This window comes from Prionailurus bengalensis, chromosome B4 (genome assembly GCF_016509475.1).
Source record: "Prionailurus bengalensis isolate Pbe53 chromosome B4, Fcat_Pben_1.1_paternal_pri, whole genome shotgun sequence".
In the NCBI taxonomy this organism is placed as follows: Eukaryota; Metazoa; Chordata; class Mammalia; order Carnivora; family Felidae; genus Prionailurus; species Prionailurus bengalensis.
Window position 1 is genome coordinate 82,794,437 of NC_057358.1, and position 19,613 is coordinate 82,814,049.

Below are 19,613 nucleotides of genomic sequence, written 5' to 3' on the forward strand. Positions count from 1 at the left end.
CTGCACTGCCAGTGCAGTTGGAATTGCAGTTGGGATTCTTTCTCTCCCTTTCTCTCAAAATAAATAAATAAACATCAAATTAAAATACATTACTATAAATACAGGACTCCTCATAATTTACCCTCAACTTTTCCAACTGTTCTCCATATCTCTGCAGCATGAGGCCCTGGCAATTTTGTGCTTCTTGTGGCTTCTCAAATACTTCATTCTGTTTCATTACCCAGTGCTTTAGCAGAAGCTGTTCCCTACACCTTGAATGTCTTTTCCCCTTTCATATGTCAAGTGAAACCCTATCATTTCTTAATTATTATGCATGGAAACGTTAAGAATTAATTACTTGTACATTAGCAACGAGGTAGGTAAATCATCTCAATGACGAAGGTGAGTTTTTATCAGATAGATGGTCAGTCTGTGAAAGTAAAATAATACAACACATGACAGGCAAGAAGCTATTTCCTCAGCAGGGAATAAAGTAACAGAGGTGTATCTAAGTGACAGTGTGAGAAATCTGCAATGATTGCTTCAGCTCTCACACCTAGGATGGAAACAAAGGAGAAAAGCTACAGAAACAGAACTCAGGAACTTTCTTCTCATTACCCCCAAAATACAAAGTACTGAGAGAGCAGGACTTTTCAGAAGGAGAGGGAATGCTCTCGTCCATGCCTTCGCTCCTAGGCTTAGGAGGAACATAAACCACTCTTCTCAGACACGTTAGGCAGGTGTGAAGGCTGGACCAGGCTGACCCCTGGTGGAGAGAATGAACCAGTCATTGCACTCCAAGAATGTGATCGCAACACTTTCTCCCTTTATCCTCGTTGATTTACTAATTCAAAAACCAACAGTACTTACCCTGTGTTTAGGGTAAAACCGAGGCCTTAGGTCACAGAGAACAAAGGGCTTAATCGCCATTCCTAAGAATTCTTAAGAAACCTTTTTTTTTTTTTTAATTTTTTTTTTCAACATTTATTTATTTTGGGGACAGAGAGAGACAGAGCATGAACGGGGGAGGGTCAGAGAGTGAGGGAGACACAGAATCGGAAACAGGCTCCAGGCTCCGAGCCATCAGCCCAGAGCCTGACGCGGGGCTCAAACTCCCAGACCGCGAGATCATGACCTGGCTGAAGTCGGACGCTTAACCGACTGCGCCACCCAGGCGCCCCAAGAAACCATTCTTAATTCCCATTCTTAAGAATCTAATGGGTGAGATAAGTAGCTGCCCCTTTAAATGTTCCCTTCTCGGCAGCCCTAGGGAGAGTGGGAGTCGTTAGGCGGCTAATGCAGTAAGTAGTCTAGGGGAGAAATGTGATGGGGATTGAACGACCATCAGATATATGTGAGGGAGACAAATCCAAGGGCTTTCAGGTTTCTGGCTTGGGCAACTGGTTGGTTATGGGTTGCAGTTCACAGGGTCAGGGAACCTACGCGGAGGAGGAATGGTGTGTAAGAAGACGAAGTAAGTTTTAGACACGTTAAGTTTGAGGTCACGGGAGGGATGGGAGTGGGCTACATCCAGGTAGAAATCTCTAATAGGTTGTTGGATATACAAATGGGATATACAAATCAGGAAAGAAATATGGGGTAGGGGTTTAAAGTCCTTCTCCAGTAACTCTGAACATATAAAAACCAACGTTTACAGTATTTACACATTATTATAAAACAGCCTGCTACTTAACCTAGTGGTTATTTGTCAAGTTGTATTCTAGGTTATGCTCTCGTTTAATTTTTGTCAAGGTCTAAAGGGTTATTTTTTACAAATGAGAACACTTAAGGATCAGATTAAGTGATTTGCCCAAGGTCACACAGGAGCTAGGTTTGAATCCGATTACTGTTTAATTCTAAAATCTATACTTTTTGACGTCTTGCTACACCGTCTTTCTAAAGGTCCTACTTGGTAAAAACGTCAGCAGCACTGCCGGGAAAAAAACCGAAATAAACCGTACCAAGCGCATGCGGACCAACAACACATTTCACTAAGATGGCGGCTCCCCTGCTGGACGCAGGCTCCCTTACGTCATCACACTGCGCGGCCGCCTTTCGCGCACCACGTCGGAAAGTAGCAGGCGGGCAGATGGCCCTGTCCCAGGCCAGAGGGCGTGCCCTATTCATCCCTGGCGCAAGATGGCGCTGCCTTTTGCACGTTCGCTGTTCTTGTGCCGCTGGGGAGCTAAACGATTGGGGGTAGCCGTCGCGGAAGCCTGCAGAGGTAGGATTATCTCTTTTACTCTCTTTTATCTCCAAAATGGTTTCCGTTATTCCCGAGAGTCCCCTTGGGGCTCTCCCTGATCTGCTTTGGTCTTGAGAGTCCAAACCTGGGACACAATCTGGCTTTTTTTTTTTTTTTTATCCCGAGGCTTTTCCAGTCTGAAAGCCCATATTGAAGCGCCTCACTCTTGCCCGCGTGACATTTTTTCTGTTTCCTCGTGAGCGCATGACTGTTTCAGATCGTAATACGTATATATCACTAGATCTAGGGGTTTAGCCCTCGTCATCATCTAATCTCTTTGCTCTGCTCACAGGCATCAGTTTCAAACTGGAAGAAAAAACCGCCCACAGCAGCCTGGCGCTCTTCAAAGGTGACACAGGTGTCAAGTATGGCATAGTAGGATTGGAGCCCACCAAGTTGGCCCTGAATGTGGAGCGCTTCCGGGAATGGGCCGTAGTGCTGGCAGACACAGCAGTCACCAGTGGCAGGCACTACTGGGAAGTGACAGTGAAGCGCTCCCACCAATTCCGAATAGGAGTGGCAGATGTGGATATGTCCCGGGATAGCTGCATCGGTGTTGACGATCGTTCCTGGGTGTTCACGTATGCCCAGCGCAAGTGGCACACCATGTTGGCCAATGAAAAAGCCCCTATTGAGGGCATGGGGCAGCCAGAGAAGGTGGGGCTGTTGCTGGAGTATGAGGCCCAAAAGCTGAGCCTGGTGGATGTGAGCAGGGTCGCTGTGGTCCACACGCTACAGACAGATTTCCGAGGTCCAGTGGTACCTGCCTTTGCCCTATGGGATGGAGAGCTGCTGACCCACTCAGGGCTTGAAGTGCCTAAAGGCCTCTAGTATGTGTTTCATTGGAGTGCCCAATCATGCTCTTCCTTGGGTAGCCTCCTGGTGAAACTGTCTGAAGCCTTTTAATTTTGCCGCTAAGCAACCTCCAACTCCCGCAATTCAGTGTTAAGCCCTCTGTGCAATATCTTAGTCTTTTTCCTTTCCCCTACCCTGTGAAAACTAGGCACACAGCCACCCTCTCCCCTCCCCCAATCTACTGCCAGTTTCCTAGGCTACCCTGCGTGTACTTAATGTGACTGGCTTCCTTCAGTCCCTCTGCCTCCCTGTGCCCAGACCTCAGACTGCATTCAGTCCCGGGGTCTTAGCTTTCAACTTTGAATTGACTCATCACTGTGATACCTCTGCCTCCCTTTGCCCCCATGTGATTCCCCCCTCCCCCCACCTTGGGGCTCTACAGAACCTCTCCAGAGTAAATCCTTTCTACCTCTGGCTGGAGGAGTGGTACAATGACTTGGTCCTTTCCCTGTAGCACATAGAGAGTCGACTCTGGCTCCCCAGGAAGTTCTTTACTGTCTCTGAATGAAACAGAGCCCTTCTTTCCTAGTACCTCAGTGCCAGACTCTCAGCCCCACACTGCTGCAGCTATCACCACCCAGAGTCCATCTGCCTTAATCTGCACATCCCTGACATCTGGTCAATCCATTATAATCATTGGGCCAGTTACAACCATGATCAAAGGAGACAAGATACTTGTGCCACAGTTGGAACTTCCAAAGGGAGGTGGGAGGCCTGAGGTCTTGCACAATCCCTTTTTGAGCCTGCTCAGACCCATGCCCTCACTATTACCACCCACTCTCCCCTCCACCCCCTCCAGCAGTTGCTGTATCCAAGCAACTCTAGGATACAGTTAACCTAGAGTAGTATTTAGGGTTGACGAAAACGTGGTGGGATGAGTATGTACGTGAAATATGTATTGTTTGGGCTCTGTCTGACCTTGTGGTTCCCTCTTATTCTACCTTCATGATGGTGACGCAGCTGGATGCCCCTGTGGGAGAGAGAGAAGGACTGGGCTTAACAATTATAATTTGTGTAATTAAAGTTTATTTGAGCACAAAATACTTTCTCTGTCTAAAAAATTAGCAGTAGCAGCAGTACTTCCTGGCTAAGGAGGGCAGACCTCTCCAGACTATTAAAGTCTGGTGCATAGCTGTCCCACTTCCTTTGTGGATACATACCTGTACATGGTGGCTAGGGCCCCTTTACCAGAGCATCTCTGTCTCTCTCATGATGTTTTTTAAAGAAAGGGAGAGGGGACCTGGGTGAAGACCAGGGATGATTTTGAGTGGGCTAAACCATTAGGCTGTACCTCGAAGAAAGTCAGAGTCTCCATGGATTGCTCTACTGCATGGGTCCACCAAGGCACTTCTCTATACTCTGTCTGCCAAGGGAATGGGGTATTTTCACTCTCACAGAAAGCAGTAGCCTAAGTCTTGGTCCCCACTGAAGCAGTGCGGCTCTCCATAGCATGTTTGGTGGTTATGGGTTAAGTGTGTGGCCAGTCATGCTATTTCTTGAGCAGGTACTGTATGTGCACTCCATGCTCACACCATGCTCTCTAAGTTCTCCTTGGACAGGGCCTCGGCCGCTGCTTCGGCCTGAGTCTCAGATGGTGTATAGGAGTCCTGGTAATCCTGAAGCAGTTTCACCACCTCCAGGTGGTTGAACTGCACAGCATCATCCAGGGGAATGTTGCCCCACCTGAAAGGAACAAAGCCCATGATCAGGCAAAGAAGACATTGAGAACGCTATGGTTAAATAGTGACTGTGGTGGCTGGAGGGCAGTGGGAGAAAAGCTGCTGCTCAGCCCTCCTTTTACCTTAATCCTACTCACCTGTCCTTAACAAAAGGATTCACTTTGCAAGCCTCAATCAGGAATTTAACAACTTCGATGTGTCCTAGGAATATGGGCAGAAGGAAAATGAGATGGCACAGATCCTGAACCTTTTGGTGTTAACATTAGTATAGACTTTTGGCAGCTGGAGTCTGAACCAAAATGGGAAAGGCCTCTTCCCATTTTGCTCCCTGAAGCACCCAATAATAGGGGGCCTGCAAACTGCAGGGCATCTGGACAAAACCAGTTCCTTCCCTTGTAACCTTAAGGGCATATGCGATAGGGATTACTCTTGTTAGAAAAGAAAGGCTCTTCGGGGGTGCCTAGCTGGCTCAGTCAGTAGAGTATGCAACTCTTGATCTCAAGGTTGTGAGTTTGAGCCCCATGTTGGGAGTAGTTTACTTTAAAAAAAAAAAAAAGAATAAAATATAAAAAAAGAAAGGGTCTTCCCCTTTTATTTAACCTTTAGATACCTTCAGCTGCAGCAACATGCAGGGCTGTGCGGGAGTCATAATCTTTCTGTTCCATGTCCATGGCTGACAAGGCAAACCTGAGGGTGGTGGAAAATAGCTAGAGTTACCCATCAGTCTAGAATCACTAGTGTCTTTTCTGAAGTGGGGTCAGACTGGATGGATTCCAGAAAAAGTAAAACAGAGCTTATGGTAAGATCTGTAGACTCTGAGTAATCATGTTCTATACCCAGATGAGACTGTTACTCCTGAATCAGACGGGTGTGATGCTTCCAGAAACATCACTGCCTACATGTTTGCTGATGTTGGTGATCTACTTGAGGCAAGGTCCTTAATTACTTCCAAGGATTCTGCTCTTAACACCCAGGTTAATCCTAACAGTGACTACTGTTAATTAAATTCTTATCACATGGCAGTCACTGTACTTAAAATAATCTCCTTAAAAATTTTTTTTCTTTAGTGTTTTTATTTTTGAGAGAGACAGAGCATAAATGGGGGAGGGGCAGAGAGAGGGAGACACAATCTGAAGCAGGCTCCAGGCTCCAAGCTGTCAGCACAGGGCCTGATGCGGGGCTTGAATTCACAAACCGCAAGATCATGACCTGAATGGAAGTCGGATACTTAACCGACTAAGCCACCCAAGGGCCCCTAAAATAATCTCATTTAAATGCAATCTGTGCTATTTTATCTGGCTCTAAAGCTGAAGCACTTAACTGTTTTGCTGTGTTGACTCCTAATGAGATCTCTGACCAGGGGTATTTTAGTGTGTTTATTTAGTACCTTCGAAGAGCTGAGACATCTCCACTATAGGCAGCAAATAATAGGTTCACCACAGTCTTGTTCTGGAAAACATATTATACCCACCTTAGATTAACTGTGACTTTGAGCTCACCCATGCCCAGCTCTACCCTGTGACCCTTCTACAAAGATGCTTAGCCAAGGGTATTGCTAAAGCATTATGGAATGTTATATTCTGAAATATTCTTATAAGCCACCTTGGGTTTTCCTTACCCGAACTTCTCCCCCTTCACGCCGTGGGTCTAACTTCCGAGCACAGTGCCTCAGGTTGTCGTAGTTGTGGAAATTGAAGAGAGACACCAACTTCTAGAAGCATAAGCCAAAGAGATTGTTTACTTACTCCCTGCACTTCGTAGAAGCTCAAAATTGTTTCATTTACTCATTCAAAAACGTTAAGTCCTACATGCAAAGTAACTCACCTGGCAGAAGCTGATGCCCCTGTGGCTGTTCCCTAGCTTGTCCAGTGGAGGTGACAGACACATCATTCCCATGACATTAGGTACTACTAGGAGGATGGCTCCTGACACAGCTGACTTGGCTGGCAGGCCCACCTTGGGGACAAAGTTGAAACTGAGGATAAGCTAGAGGTGCCCCCAAGTCCAGATTAGTAAGTTAGTCTATCCCAAATGACTGCATAGGCAAAGCCATATCCATCTCAACCTTTTGGCTTGTTAATTAGCTTCTTTTCTTACTAATCTCCTGCCCTCTCTCCCTTAAATTAATGGCTTCAGTAAGGAAATATTTGTTGAGTGTCTATGCTGTGCCTGATGCTGCCCTAGAACTAGGACAGTATCATTTGACTTCATTCTGGTGGTAGGAGATACATCATCAACAGAGAAAAATAACCACAGCTTGTGGGAAAACACAGGAGAAATGAAGTAGGGTGCAGGGATAGAGAATGAAGTGGGAGGGGGGCCTACTGGAGACAGGATGGTCAGAAAAGCCTCTCTGAGGAAGTGGCATCTAAACTGAGACCTAGAGAAGTGCCAGGCACGTGAAGAGCAGCAGAAGAGTGGCTTAGAAGCTGCAGCATCATGTATTGATGTGTTTGAGGGATTTGGTGTGTTTGACAAACTCCCCTAAGGATTCTCAGCCTAACTGCCTGGCTGGAAGCTACTGAATGACAGGCAGGAACAAGCTTCCATCCTCAACTTTGAGAGACTCCGTGTCCTCATGTCTCGGCTCTGGACTGGTGGCAAATGGATGGCAGGGTCAGCAGCACTCACATGGAAGGCAAACTGGCCTGAGAAGTCGTACATGCCGCAGGAATGCATGAGGCTGAGGGTGTTGCGCACTGCTTCAGCGCTCAGCACGCTCTCTCCTGTGATGGGGCAGATCCCGCCATTGGCCAGGGTGGCTGCCATGACACTGCCTGACTCACAGGTCACCTCCACGGAGCACAGCTATGGAGACAAGGCAGAGGTGAGGGTGCAGTGTGGATGTGAACACTGTGCTCTTGGGTCTAGAGCAATGTTCTTGGCATCCTGATCTTTCAAAAAGTTCCCCTGGTGTTTCTGAAGGACACCAGAACCACTGAAAAGGAGCATCCCTCTTGTGGGTGAGAGCAAGGATGGCAGTCTGTCCTGTTCCTTTGGCCCGGAGCTAAACAGAAGTGTTTCCTCACCTGGAAATAGAGATCAAGGGCAGCCATCATGTCCACCCCCTTAGGAAAGCACTGTAAGAAAGAAGAAGGGAGAGCATTTCTTTTCAGGCCATCAGCAGATCCTGTCACATTGCCAGGATCTCAAGCAAAGTCCCCAGCCCCAGTTGCCCTTCCACCAGCTGCAGAATTCCCGGGGACTTGATATGCCAGCCTCTCCCAATTACCTTCTTTTCCTTTAGATAGTAGCCAATGGCATAATTCCGATCCCCTGTTTCCTTCTCTGACTGGAATCTGAAGCAAACACTGAATTTAGTACTTGATGTTTGAGGGTGGGTGTAAGGAGAGGGGAAAAATACCTTCCTTGAGAGAGATAGAACTAGATCACATATGTCAAACTAAATCAGCCCCTGTATAAATTCTCACAGTAATACTGGAGGAAACTTCTGACCCTGAGGAAACACTGGGCTAAACTTTATTGTAAAGCATAAAAAAACAAACCAAACCCAAAATGGGTCATCTAGTTTGGGAAAACTGATGAGCATTTTGGCCTTGAGGGACTTGTCAAGAAAGGGTTTAAGAATAAGCCCTCATACTGCCTCTCTTAAGTACTAAGTAGAAATGGAGGGATGCCTGGGTGGCTCAGTTGGTTAAGTGTCAGACTCTTGATTTTGGCTGAGGTCATGATCTCATGATTCATGGATTCAAGCCCCACGTCTGGCTCTGTGCTGACAGTGCAGAGCCTGCCTGGATTCTCTCTCTCTTCTCTGCCCCTCTCCTGTTCACGCTTGCGCACACACGCACCCTCTCAAAATAAAAACTTAAGAAATGGAACAAGTTTTTTTACAAAGTAAATATGTCAATGAAGGGACTCTGAGGAAGCTATGTGGCCAAAATTCCCCTGGATTTCTTGCTCTTAAGATTTATCACCACCCCCACCTTCTCTATCACACACATGCACACACAAACACACCCCACAATGTATTCATCCAATCCTATGAACAGAGCCTTACGTAGCATTGCTGAAACCCATGTATTCGTTCCCAGCCATTTTGTTCAGATACTGTAATACCTAAAAGAGAAAAAGGAGCATGGAAGGCACCACATGAGAGAGAACCTCTACTAAACACATACTAGCCTGCCTAACTTTTTTGAACTCCTCAGTCCTTATCATAGCAGGGACTCAAGAGGCTTTTTCCCTCTGAGGCCACAGATCCCCACACCTCTGGAAATAAAGCTTCTAGTATGGGCTGGTGCATTATCAAAGTGGGGTTAGAGCCACGCACTGGGACACCTGGAAAGGATAACATGCCATTGAGAAAAGCAGCCAGGAGCTGAGTAGCAAGGGAACTTACAAAATCAAACTTCTCTGCTTTGTTACAGTCCATCTGCAAAGAAAGAGAGAGAGAGAGAGAGAGAGATCAGCATTCCAAACCTAGGAGGATGACAGGAGTGCCAGGAGCACCTAGTGGAGTTAATGTCTTAGACTGGTTTTGCTAGTGACTTTTTTTTTTTTTTTTTTTTACAACTGAGTCTTTTTGTATACCTGCATATCATATCCAATGATCTTAAAAACCAAACCATTTAGATTTTAGTATCAAGTAATGAGTACAAATAACCTCACCCCATCTGTGAGTTTTACTCATCCCTGAGCCTCACTTCCATTTCCATTCTCAATCCCAGCCCTCATCTGACTCTCACTTTCCTTCTCCTGATTCCAGTCCTGTCCCCAAGCCCCATTCCTATTCCCGATCCCCATCCTCATCCCTTAGGCCCAAGCTAGAACCATACTCTATCCCTATCCCTGACTCCCATAGCTATCTCCAACTGGAGTGACAGGAATGGGATCAGGAGGCGTGTTGCATTTAATACTCAATTACATCAATTATATTGATAACTGAAATAAAGCTGAAGATTTTAGCCGAGTGTCGGGTCCAATAGGCCCACTTAGATGGGAATGGAATGAGGCAGGTGCCAGTTACAGGGCTGTAGACAGAGCTATCCCAGGGCAAGGGGAGAGCCTGAGCCTGGTCTGGTCTCCCATTCCACCCCCACCACACTCCATTGCTTCCTGTACATGTCAACTATAGTGTCAACACCATAGGGACTCTGACACCTCAGTCCCAGGGGGGAGGGTACCTAACACCACCTTCCCCAGGAGGGGCTGTGATTGGCTCTGGAGTGTTGCGGCCCACACTGTTCTCAGGTTCTTGCTCAAGCCCTGGGAGACCTACAGCTGACAGACCAGCCTGATACCCTTGCTCAAGGCCAACTCACAGTTTCAGGTGACGTGAATAGCTGCCCTGGCCTGGCCATTCACCCTTCTTTCTGTGTCCCTCACCCAGAAGTGGCCAATCAGTACCCAACGGTGCTGTCCTCCCCCTGTGTCTGGCATTTGGCCCTTGGTCCTAGGCAGGGGTCAAGACCTGAAGACCTGCTCACTTCTCTAAGGGCCAGGAAGCTCTGGGCTCCAGACTCAGGGTTGGGGGCAGAGGTACAGCTCCTTTTACTAACATCTTCGACATATGTGGGTCCTTGCTGTGCCCTCACTACTTCCTGGGGACCCTCATAGGAACCAAGGCCCAGCAGTCTCCTGGAGAACTGGGCAGATATGTGGGATATAGGAACAAGGGGGTTTAGAGAACAGTACCTTCCAGATGGCTAGGATGGCACTGACCTTGATCAGGGAGCTCACAACAATGGCACCAGCATTGACCATGGGGTTATGGGGGATTCCTGGAGAAATACAAACCACCCAGAGTTTTATTAGCTGCTGAGCAAAGCCTCCTTTACAGCTGGCCCACTCTGCAGGCTAGACAAGAAAAATTTCTTTGCTGGGGAGGATGAAATGACAGAGCTAATCAGCAAAGTCAGAGAAATAAACAAACAAGGCTGGAGGGATAGGTGGGAATAAGAAGAGGGACATCTATGAGTCTGCCCTGAGCCCTGGTAGTGCTCACCTTCCTCATTGAGAGAGAGCTTGTTGTAACGTAGGCCACTGGGCTCCTTGCCCACAAACTTGTGCACGTAGTCAGTGCCTAGGGTGCTTATGGAGATGGCATAGGTGAGGGGCTTCACACAAGACTGCAGGCAGAAGGGGATCTTTGTGTGGCCCACGGAGTGCCTGGGGGCAGATAGGTGCCATGAAAGGGATCAGCCTATGTTCTGCACCCGTGCTCTGCCTCCCCTTCCTCTCACCCAGCATCTTACCGCTGACCATCCACAGTGCACAGGGAGACACCCCACAGGTCTGGATTGGATTTGGCCAGCTGAGGGATGTAGGCCGCCACCTGGGCATGAGTGGGGAGACAAAACAGACAGAATGGAGATATGGATGTAGAGGGGGAACAGAGATAATCAGAGTCAGGATAAAGGTGAAAATTCTGTCTTCTGAAGGGCAATAGGGTTCCCTCCTGCCTGTTGTTCTCAGGGACACCCAAGCCTTAAGTCCAAGAAGGCCTTAGCTTTCTGTAGCTCTATTCCTATAGAGATGGCAGTAAAGCCTACGGAAAGTAAAAAGAGGAAAATTTTGGGTTTTGGTTTTCAGGCTCAATTACCCTATAGGTCTCTTTCAAAGTTTGATTGAATCCTTTATGCCACTTGTCCCCTAAGAAACTTCAGATTCTTTCACGTGCTCTAGAAATCACATGTATAGAAATACATAAAGCATCTGTCCCCATTTTTAGAGGTTCTGCTTATCTCTCATCCATGGATTCCCAGCCCCAAGAAATTTCCAAGAAGCAAGGTATATCTGGCCCAGAGCCCTTGCCCCTCCCTTAGTCCCCTGGCCCTCACTTTGCCTCCAGTGAGCTCTTTGGCATCCTCAAAGATGCGATCCACATGGCTCGTGAACTCCTCAAAATCAGGAATGACAAACTTCTTTCGGAATGCCTGGGTCAGGAGCACAATGTTGCTGCTCACACACCTGGATCCCAGACACGATTGGGTTAGGGGGCTGGAGAGATGCAGCTGTGACTCACTCTGGAGCCATGGAAGTTGGGAATAAAGAAGGCGTGAGTGGTCATGAGGTTTGGGACCAACAGCTCTATAACCTTTGGCATGTCACTTTATCTTTCTGGGTCTTAAGTTTCTTTTGCCCCTAAAATGAGGGGTTGTTGTAATGATGTGGAAAGATACCCCAAGACAGTGTCTTGGGATATAAGAAAAAAATACCCATATAATATGTATAGTGGGCCACCTTTATATTTTAAGAATCCTAAGTCATATAAGTATATTTATATATATTCCTGTATGTATGTAAATGCATAGGACGTTATCTAGAAGATACCCACTAATCTGTTAACAATGTTTACTTCTGGGAAAGGGGACTGGGATTGGGGAGAGAGGGAAAGGAGAACATGTATTTCTATATTGTTTGAACTTATTATATATAATGAGTATATGCATGTTCATATGTTACTTGTGTAATAAGTAATAAAACGAAGGGTCAAACTATCCAATCCCCAAGAGCCCTCCCTGCTATTATAGTCTATGTCCACATCAGTTTTGAGAGTGGGTGCCCTTGTTTCTGGGGCCCTCACTTTTGGAAGAGATCTCGGTCCAAGAGGCCACCACTGCTGGACTCTCGAACCATGCGGCGCATCTGGCTCATGCAGTCCCGAAGCCGGGGATCTGATGTCTGCAGTCCAGTGGCCTTCAGTGCCTTTAGGGGAAAGAAGAAGCCTAGTAAGGTCAACTACAAGGACAGCAATGCAATCCTAATATTCTTTCCCAATGGGTAACAACTAGCTCAATCCCAACTACTGTAATAGGTGGAACAAATGGGTTTGCAGACTAAGAAAGGAGAGAATTGTGCAGCTATGGAGACTGATAAAGGTTTCCTGCCCTTTTTTATCAAGGAAGCTGGTTCCTGAACCCTTGGGGTCAAAGTCTCAAACCAAGAAGAATGGCTGAATCAGAGGGTTTCATCTTCCTACCCTGGTCCAGAGACTGGATTGCCTTATGAATCTAGGCATCTACTACCATATTGCTACCATGGCCCATTAGCCATCCCCCCACTTCCCAGAGATCCTGAAGATTCAGTGTTCTGAGCAGGTAGAGAGGAACTTACAGTAGTGAACTTGTGGATAGGGATTCGTTCCTGTCCCTCAGCAATAGTGTAGAAGAGCAGATCACCCAGGCGCGACAGCATGCCACTCTCTGATGAATCACTGTTTGGGGCAGAGATAGGGGAGGAGGATAGGAACGTGAGAACTGCTCCCTGCTTCTCCTCCTAGAACATGGTCTTATAAGTAGATAGGTGTCCTCACTCTATGCCTCGTCCCTGAACCAGCTGATCTAGCCCTATAATTCCAACTTTCACATCTGTCCTGAGAAGTCAAATCTTACTGTCTAGCTTTCTTTTGTTCCTAACCTTCAGACCTTTATTTCTAGCTGCTTTCTAGACATTTCCATTTCTAGATGTCCCATAGGGCACTGCCAAACTCAAAATGTCCAAGTGTCCAAATGTCATTTCCCCTCCCTCCCTCTGCTCCTCTTCTGTGCTTCCCATTTGGGTTAATAGCCGTATCACTCACCCAGGTGCCAACCCAGAAATGTGGAATCATTTGGATAATTCCCATACCTTATATCCATGTTCAGTTGGTAACCCACACTATGTCTCTCAAATCCACCCTGTTTTCTTCCTTTGTGCCAGCACGGCACAGTATAAAGAACAAGAGTTTGCCCCTTAATAGCTGTGTGACCTTAATATAGATAGGAAATCAGGTTATTTAATAATGCTGAACATGCTTCCTCATCTGTAAAATAAGGGTAGTAATGTGTGCTTTACATGGATGAAGTAGGCTTAATTAACAAAACATTTAGTGGAAAATGGTCTTTTATAAAGTAAATGCTCAGTAAACCATGCTTCATCATCAGCTCCATATTGTCTGTTCCCTAACTGCTACCACCCTCCCTTGACTTCCAACCCATCTTCCACAATGTGCCAGTTAACTTTCTAAAAGTCAAATATCATTTCTCTACTCAAAAACCTTTGATAGCTCTCCAGTGCCTACACATAAGTTATTTCTTGGTATGGCATTCAAGGCTCTTAAAACCTACCAACATTCTTTTTCTATTCTCCACCATGTCCCAACACTTCAGTTATGCCAGATAACAGGTAGGTCCTTGTGGATCAGACATGGTTAGGCTTCCTGGCCTTTGCTTATGCTGCACCTTCTGCATGGAATTACCTTTTTCTCCCTTCACTTGGAGAAGTCCTGCTCATCCTTCAAGGTCCAGATCAAATGTTACTAATTCTATAAAGGCTTCCTCAAACCTCCCAATATTGTTTATGCTGCTGGTATGACACAACACACCATCTTACTGACAGAAGACTCCCTTGCTCCACTGTTAGGTGTGTGTGTGTGTGTGTGTGTGTGTGTGTGTGTGTGTGTGTGTTTAGCATCAACATTCTTTATTTTTATTAAATTAGAAGTACAGGAGTGCCTGGGTGGCTCAGTTGGTTAAGCATCCGACTCTTGATCTTAGCTCAGGTCTTTATCTCAGGGTTACGAGTTCAAGCCCCATGTTGGGCTCTACGCCCAGCATGGAGCCTATTAAAAAAAAAAAAAAAAGAAGTACATTGCAAAATCGTAAACAGGTATGATAATATTTTGGATTACAGATTAAATTCAAAATAAAAAGATGTAGGGGTACCTGGGTGGCTCACTGGTTAAGTGTCCAACTTTGGCTCAGGTCATGATCTCACAGTTCATGAGTTTAAGCCCCACGTGGGTCTCTCTGCTGTCAGTGAGGAGCCTGCTTCAGATCCTCTCTCCCCTTCTCTCTGCCTTTGCCCCACCCTCATGCACTCTCTTTCTCAAATAAATAAACAAATAAATAAATAAATAAATAAATAAAATAAAAATAAGATGACATAAAATTTTTTAAAAACATTTTAAGTAATCTCTACACCCAATGTGGGGCTCGAACTCACAACCTCAAGATCAAGAGGTGCATGCTCCACTGACTGAGCCAACCAGGTGCCCCAAGATGTAAAAATTTCTAATTCCAATTTTTCTGATTTGAAATTAGAAAACACCTTAAAAAAAAAATCTCCTACCCCCCCCTTACCCATTTTGCGCATCCTACCATCCCCTCCCTCCAGGTCTTTGTGTTTTGGATACCTATGTCTTCCTAACATTGAGCGAAGTCCCTAGCACACAGTGGGTCTTCAATAAAGAATTACCAAGTTACGTTTCTAGGAAGGTCCCTATTGCCCAAAATATCTCTCTTGCTGGCTTATAATGCTTAACATTCCAGGTATTAAAAACTTCTTGGTCTTCAAGAGTTCTATTAATATGTTAACAGATTTAGAGAAATTATTTTATCAGATCATTCCAAATATGACAGCTATTTGAGATTAAGACCCTTTAATATCTTTGATCCAACAATTTGACTTCCAGGTATTTATCTCGTAAGTGTACTTACATACCTACAAAATAACATATTCCCATTTATTGCATTGTTAGTAATAGTAGTACTAGAAACAATGTAAATGTGCATCAACAGGGAACTGCTTAAATTATGGTACATTCATGTAATGGAATATTATGCAGTATAAAAAAGAAGAGATGAGAGAATTCTTTAAGTACTGATATGGAATGATCCCTAACATGTCATATTAACTAAAATAAGCCATCTGTAAAACAGCGTTCATAGTATGGTACTATTTATGTTTAAAAGGAAAAAATATGTTTGCCTTTACAAGCACAAAATATTTCTGGAAGGATATATATGAAACCTGTTAAAAAATAAAAAGAAACCTGTAAGCCTGATTTACCTTCCTGTAGGGTGATGAAGCAAGTGCTGGGCAAAAGGAGTGGGAGGGATACTTCCCACTATATATCTTTTTGCATATTTTGAGCCATATGAATATGTATATATTATTTATTGAATATGGACATATTATCTATTGAAACAAGGCATTAAAAAATTAAAAGTCTCTCAAGAAGCTTGGCATAGACCAGGCATGTGTGTGTTTAGGGTCAGGGGTCAGAAAGAATACCAGGAGAGGGGTGTTTTCTTGTTTCTGAGGAAATCCAACTGTCACAATGAGGCTAGTGCCTATAAGGAGGACAGAGTCCATCTGGTGATAGAAGAAGGGAGGAGGAAAAAGCTATATGAGGAATAACGCAAGAAGGAAATTATGTAGGAACATTTAGAGGGCAAGTCTCTGTGCCTGGAAGCTGAGGGAAGACAGGAAATAATGCCATACCACTGAAGTATAACAAGCCTTAAGAAAATTGCAAACCCTTTGGCCCAGATAAGGATTGATCTGTGATATAATGTTGAGGGGCAAAAAAGCAAGGTGCAGAACAATGTGTATACCATGATACCATTTTCATAAAAAAGAAAGGAAAAAAATATCAACATGTATTTGCTGATATATGCATACAATATCTTTAGAAGGTTATACAAGATATCGATGACAGGTGTCCCTGGGGAGCAAAATTTCCTAGGAATTTACTCTAAGAAATAATTGAACCGGCCCACAAGAATATGTAGTAACCAGATTGAAGACTAGTTAAATTATGATACCTCACACAATGGAATCTTAAAATGGCTTAATAGCAGCCACTAAAATGACAATAATATCACACACACACATTCAATGGTATTAAAAGCTGTTTATAAATGAAAAAGGTTACCAAGGAATATGAAGACTGTAATCCTATTTTTGTTAAAATTTTATATATACATACATAGGGTATGTATGGATATACACCACAATATTAATGGTTACCTCTAATTTGGGATCTTTATTTTCTTCTTGATACTCTATCTTATTTTTCTTTTATAATCAGGAATAACAAAGCTAAATATTAAAAAAACAAACAAGAACCTGAATACCAGGGCATTTTCTCTTTTCTGCCTTCCTTCTCCCCCACCCCCCAAACACAAGAAACCCTCCCCATCATGGTGTCACCCTCCAGAGCCAATCCCCCTCCAGTGCTCTCAATTCCTTTTGCTCAAGGGAGAACCAGATCAAGGCTCCTACTAAGAATTCCCTGGGAGCAAAGGCAGCCATAGGCAGGAGGATCAAGGTTCCCCAAAACACTTCCATCACCAGACACCACTGGGTAAGGAAGTATGTGTAGAAGGAACCAGGGATACTACTTGCTTCCCAGGAGGTCTAAAGGTGAGGGAGATTAAGGCTTTGCTCTATCCCACCATTTCTCCCATGGTGATTATTTGGGGAAAGTTGGAATGGAGAGTAGAATGAGACAGAGAGAGGGCTTATTCTTTAAAATTTAAATGTTCCATGTTTCCTTGAGAAGCAGCTGATGGAAAAGGACAGCCTAATAATTAATGATAAATAAATCATACCTTACTGGTCTGTTACCTGTCAGGACAGGGGCTCCAGTGGTGGTGAGGCAGTGCTGTGTCTATCTGGCTACTTTAATTATGATATGCATGTCTTTCTGAATGTCATCAGTACATGTCAATGACAGGAGAGATGGTCCATTTTCTGTTCCTAATATGATAGTGCAGGGACTACTTGGACAGTGTCTATGTTGCCTGCTGGAAAGGACAAAATTCCCTGCTCAGCTCCGTCTGTGTCTCGGAGAAAAGAGGCTCAGCCACCAAGTTTTCCTGGGTGGAGGAGAGAGGTGCAGCCTCTGGGGCAGAATAATAAATAGCCCAAGGGATGAGAACCCTTCAAATCAGGGAGCCTGAGCAGCACAAATAACGGCTGACTGGTTCTGGTTTGGGAAATCTGAGCCTTATAATTTTTTACCCAATTATAACGATTTTCCTCATTTAACAACCAACTGGAAAACCACCCTCATTCTACAGATTAGGAGCCCCGATAACGCACACATCCAACACATACGGAAAGGACACACCACGTACCTGCGCACTAATACACGCGCATCACACATTACACGCCGAGGACATGCCAAAACACAGACACACCATACAGATGGACAGACACAAGTACACCAAGACTCGAGGAGGAGGCTGTTCCATACCCACTCATCCCCTAAAATACATCCGAGGACCTAGGAGAGGGAAGGTGAGGATGCGCGGTGCGCACACGGCCCTGCACTCAGACACGTGCACCAACCAACACGCCGCGCTTGTCTGCGTTCCCAGTTAAGTACGCACCTTGGACAGGCACCATCCCGAGGACCGACCTGCCCAAACGCCCTCCCGGGCGGACGGCATGTTACCGCCCGAGCGCGGCGGACCCAAAACCCCAGATCTAAAAGAAAAGGCATCGCAGGCTAGTGAGCGAGAAGAGAAGGGGAGATGAGGTGCGCTCTCGGGGTAAGGGTACTCCGAGCTGGCGACAACGACAGTGGGAGTGGGAGCGAGCCTGTTCCCCTGCCCCTGTCCCGCAAGCCTTACTGATCCCGGTGCTGCGGCTGGTGGCTGTGCGGCGTCTCTCTGCCCAGCGCCGCGGCCTCACTGAGGTGGTGCCGGACGCCCCCGCCAAGAAGAGGGCTCCGGCTCAGGTGACCCCAGCCTCCCAGCCAGCAGTGACTGCCGGCCCCACTCAGCGCATTCTGCAGAGCCCTCATAGAGCGCATCCCCCCAGCGCGCCGCCAGCTCTGCCCGAGCGACCTAGGAGTCTGAGCCGTGGCTGCAGGGAGGGGCGGAGGAATCGCGAACGCCGCGAGGTGGAAGGAGCTCTATGTTGGAGTGCGGCGCCCCGGCTGTGGAGGGGAGGAGGGGCCCAGTGGGTGGGGTTGGAGCAGGAGGAGGGGCCCTAATGTCTCCGGGTCTCTAAATGTCTCCGGCCCCTGCCAGGTGCACTCAATCCCCACCTAGAGAGGGGATGGGCGAGGAGTGCAAGGTATCTAAGGAGAGAAAGCTGCGGAGGATATTTAGCGGGTGGAACCAGAGAGCTGTGCCCGAAGTTGGGATGGACAATGCCCAGGTCCAATCATTGGGGAAGGAAAGACCTTGGGGGCGGAGAAAAGATGAAGTTACCCAATTGAGAGCAAGGCAGTGGGTCGTCCGCAAAAGCCTTGCGGATTCTTTAGTGCCTTGACACCCTGCGGCAGCCTTGCGTACAGACGTTGAGGGCGGGAAAGCCGAGGCTTGGCGATTTGCGAAGCTCCCGGAGGACGCGGCGGCTTCAGAACCATGGAATTCTCGGAGAGAGAGGAGAGCGGTACCTCTCTGCACTCAGATAAGAGTGAGCCCTTTTCAAGAGGCCACCTAGTGACCTTCAACATTCCAAGGCCGGAACCGGCCACGGTAACCCGCCGCGTAGACCGGCACGGAGGTCCAATGAACGCGTGGTCTCCGGCACGCGGTATTGGTGAGTGAGGAGTCAGATGGCCGGAAAATACCCTGACCAGAAACAGCCCCTGCGCACTTTAGGGAGTTCCTGAGGTGGTGAAAAGGTCACCCTGGTGGTTATTAGATTGCCTACGTTCACGTGCTATCTCTATCAATTATTTGGTGGCTATATAGGGCTTGCCTGTTCTCGATAGAGCCTTTATACGTTTTATAAGCCGTTAAGTGCTCCCAAAATTTTAGTTATTTGAACTACCACACCCTGTATTCCTCACGTAAAAGAAGTGATACAGAAAAGTAGTGGTTTTTTTTTCTAAAGATTTTATTTTTGAGTAATCCCTGCATTCAGCATGGAGCTCGAACTTAAAGCCCCAAGATCAAGATTCACACGCTCCACAGACTGCGCCGACCAGGCGCCCCTAGGAGACGAATTTTGAAAGCTAAACACATTCAGGAATTTTATAATTTGCAATTAGGAAAACACTCGTCTGTATCTTCACAGTGCCTAACATAGTATCTATATTGAGTAGAAACTCATGTAAATATTAGGTATCATCTAATGCTTGTGGTGTGCCAGCTATTTTATATAGTCCA

At 46.1% G+C, this 19,613-nt stretch overlaps 2 protein-coding genes across 5 annotated transcripts; one reads left to right on the forward strand and one right to left on the reverse strand.

Annotated features, from left to right (window-relative positions):
* Positions 1-1,241: 1,241 nt before the first annotated feature.
* SPRYD4 (SPRY domain containing 4) lies at positions 1,242-4,120 on the forward strand. Its single transcript, XM_043564468.1, has 3 exons — positions 1,242-1,453; positions 1,882-2,203; positions 2,517-4,120. Exons 2-3 carry the CDS (start codon positions 2,119-2,121, stop codon positions 3,053-3,055), a joined length of 624 nt encoding a protein of 207 aa, XP_043420403.1. The 5' UTR covers positions 1,242-1,453; positions 1,882-2,118; the 3' UTR covers positions 3,056-4,120.
* GLS2 (glutaminase 2) lies at positions 4,088-18,612 on the reverse strand. Of its 4 annotated transcripts, XM_043564467.1 has the most exons (19): positions 18,123-18,239; positions 17,880-17,976; positions 12,835-12,934; positions 12,305-12,426; positions 11,559-11,688; positions 10,974-11,053; positions 10,724-10,887; positions 10,441-10,499; positions 9,119-9,151; positions 8,777-8,835; positions 7,991-8,057; positions 7,788-7,838; positions 7,390-7,566; positions 6,583-6,714; positions 6,377-6,469; positions 6,146-6,207; positions 5,369-5,445; positions 4,896-4,959; positions 4,088-4,762 (listed from the first exon to the last, which is right to left on the reverse strand). In XM_043564467.1, exons 3-19 carry the CDS (start codon positions 12,913-12,915, stop codon positions 4,606-4,608), a joined length of 1,608 nt encoding a protein of 535 aa, XP_043420402.1. In that variant the 5' UTR covers positions 12,916-12,934; positions 17,880-17,976; positions 18,123-18,239; the 3' UTR covers positions 4,088-4,605. The 4 variants fall into 4 exon arrangements, with proteins under 4 accessions (XP_043420402.1, XP_043420399.1, XP_043420400.1 ...); XM_043564464.1 differs by lacking the exon at positions 17,880-17,976 and having other exon boundaries at positions 18,123-18,612; XM_043564465.1 differs by lacking the exon at positions 18,123-18,239 and having other exon boundaries at positions 17,880-18,114.
* Positions 18,613-19,613: the final 1,001 nt, after the last annotated feature.